Source organism: Pterocles gutturalis, unplaced genomic scaffold, assembly GCF_000699245.1.
Source record: "Pterocles gutturalis isolate BGI_N339 unplaced genomic scaffold, ASM69924v1 scaffold44451, whole genome shotgun sequence".
In the NCBI taxonomy this organism is placed as follows: domain Eukaryota; kingdom Metazoa; phylum Chordata; class Aves; order Pterocliformes; family Pteroclidae; genus Pterocles; species Pterocles gutturalis.
In genome coordinates, this window is record NW_010099398.1 from 2,870 (window position 1) to 3,157 (window position 288).

Consider the following 288-nt stretch of genomic DNA (forward strand, 5'->3'; position numbering starts at 1 on the left):
CCCCACGTTCGGTCCCCGAGTATGCCTCTGGACTTTTTCCCCCCAGTAGCCTCTTAGGAGGATCGCCTACCGGCTTCGGGTGTAAATCGCGACCGAAAGCACGGTCAAGCACAGGTAGGGCTTTTGGCTTCTTCATCCCCATTGCTCGGGAGAGGAAGCTTTGAGGGGGGGAAGCGAGGGGCAAAGGGTTTTAGCTTCCCTCTCCCCCCCACCCTCTGTCAGAAGGATGCGCACAAGCAATATAACCAAATATATATGTATATATATGTAACCAAACTTCCCCTTGTC

At 53.5% G+C, this 288-nt stretch overlaps 1 protein-coding gene across 1 annotated transcript in view; it reads left to right on the forward strand.

Annotated features, from left to right (window-relative positions):
- The window catches only part of LOC104463692 (GATA-binding factor 3-like), a gene marked incomplete at both ends in the record, with an annotated part of 521 nt that extends 407 nt beyond the window's left edge, over positions 1 to 114 (forward strand). Inside the window, 1 exon segment of the mRNA XM_010076123.1 lies at positions 1 to 114. This exon segment is cut by the window's left edge and continues 24 nt beyond it. Within this exon segment, the coding sequence (XP_010074425.1) occupies positions 1 to 114 (114 nt within the window).
- Positions 115 to 288: the final 174 nt, after the last annotated feature.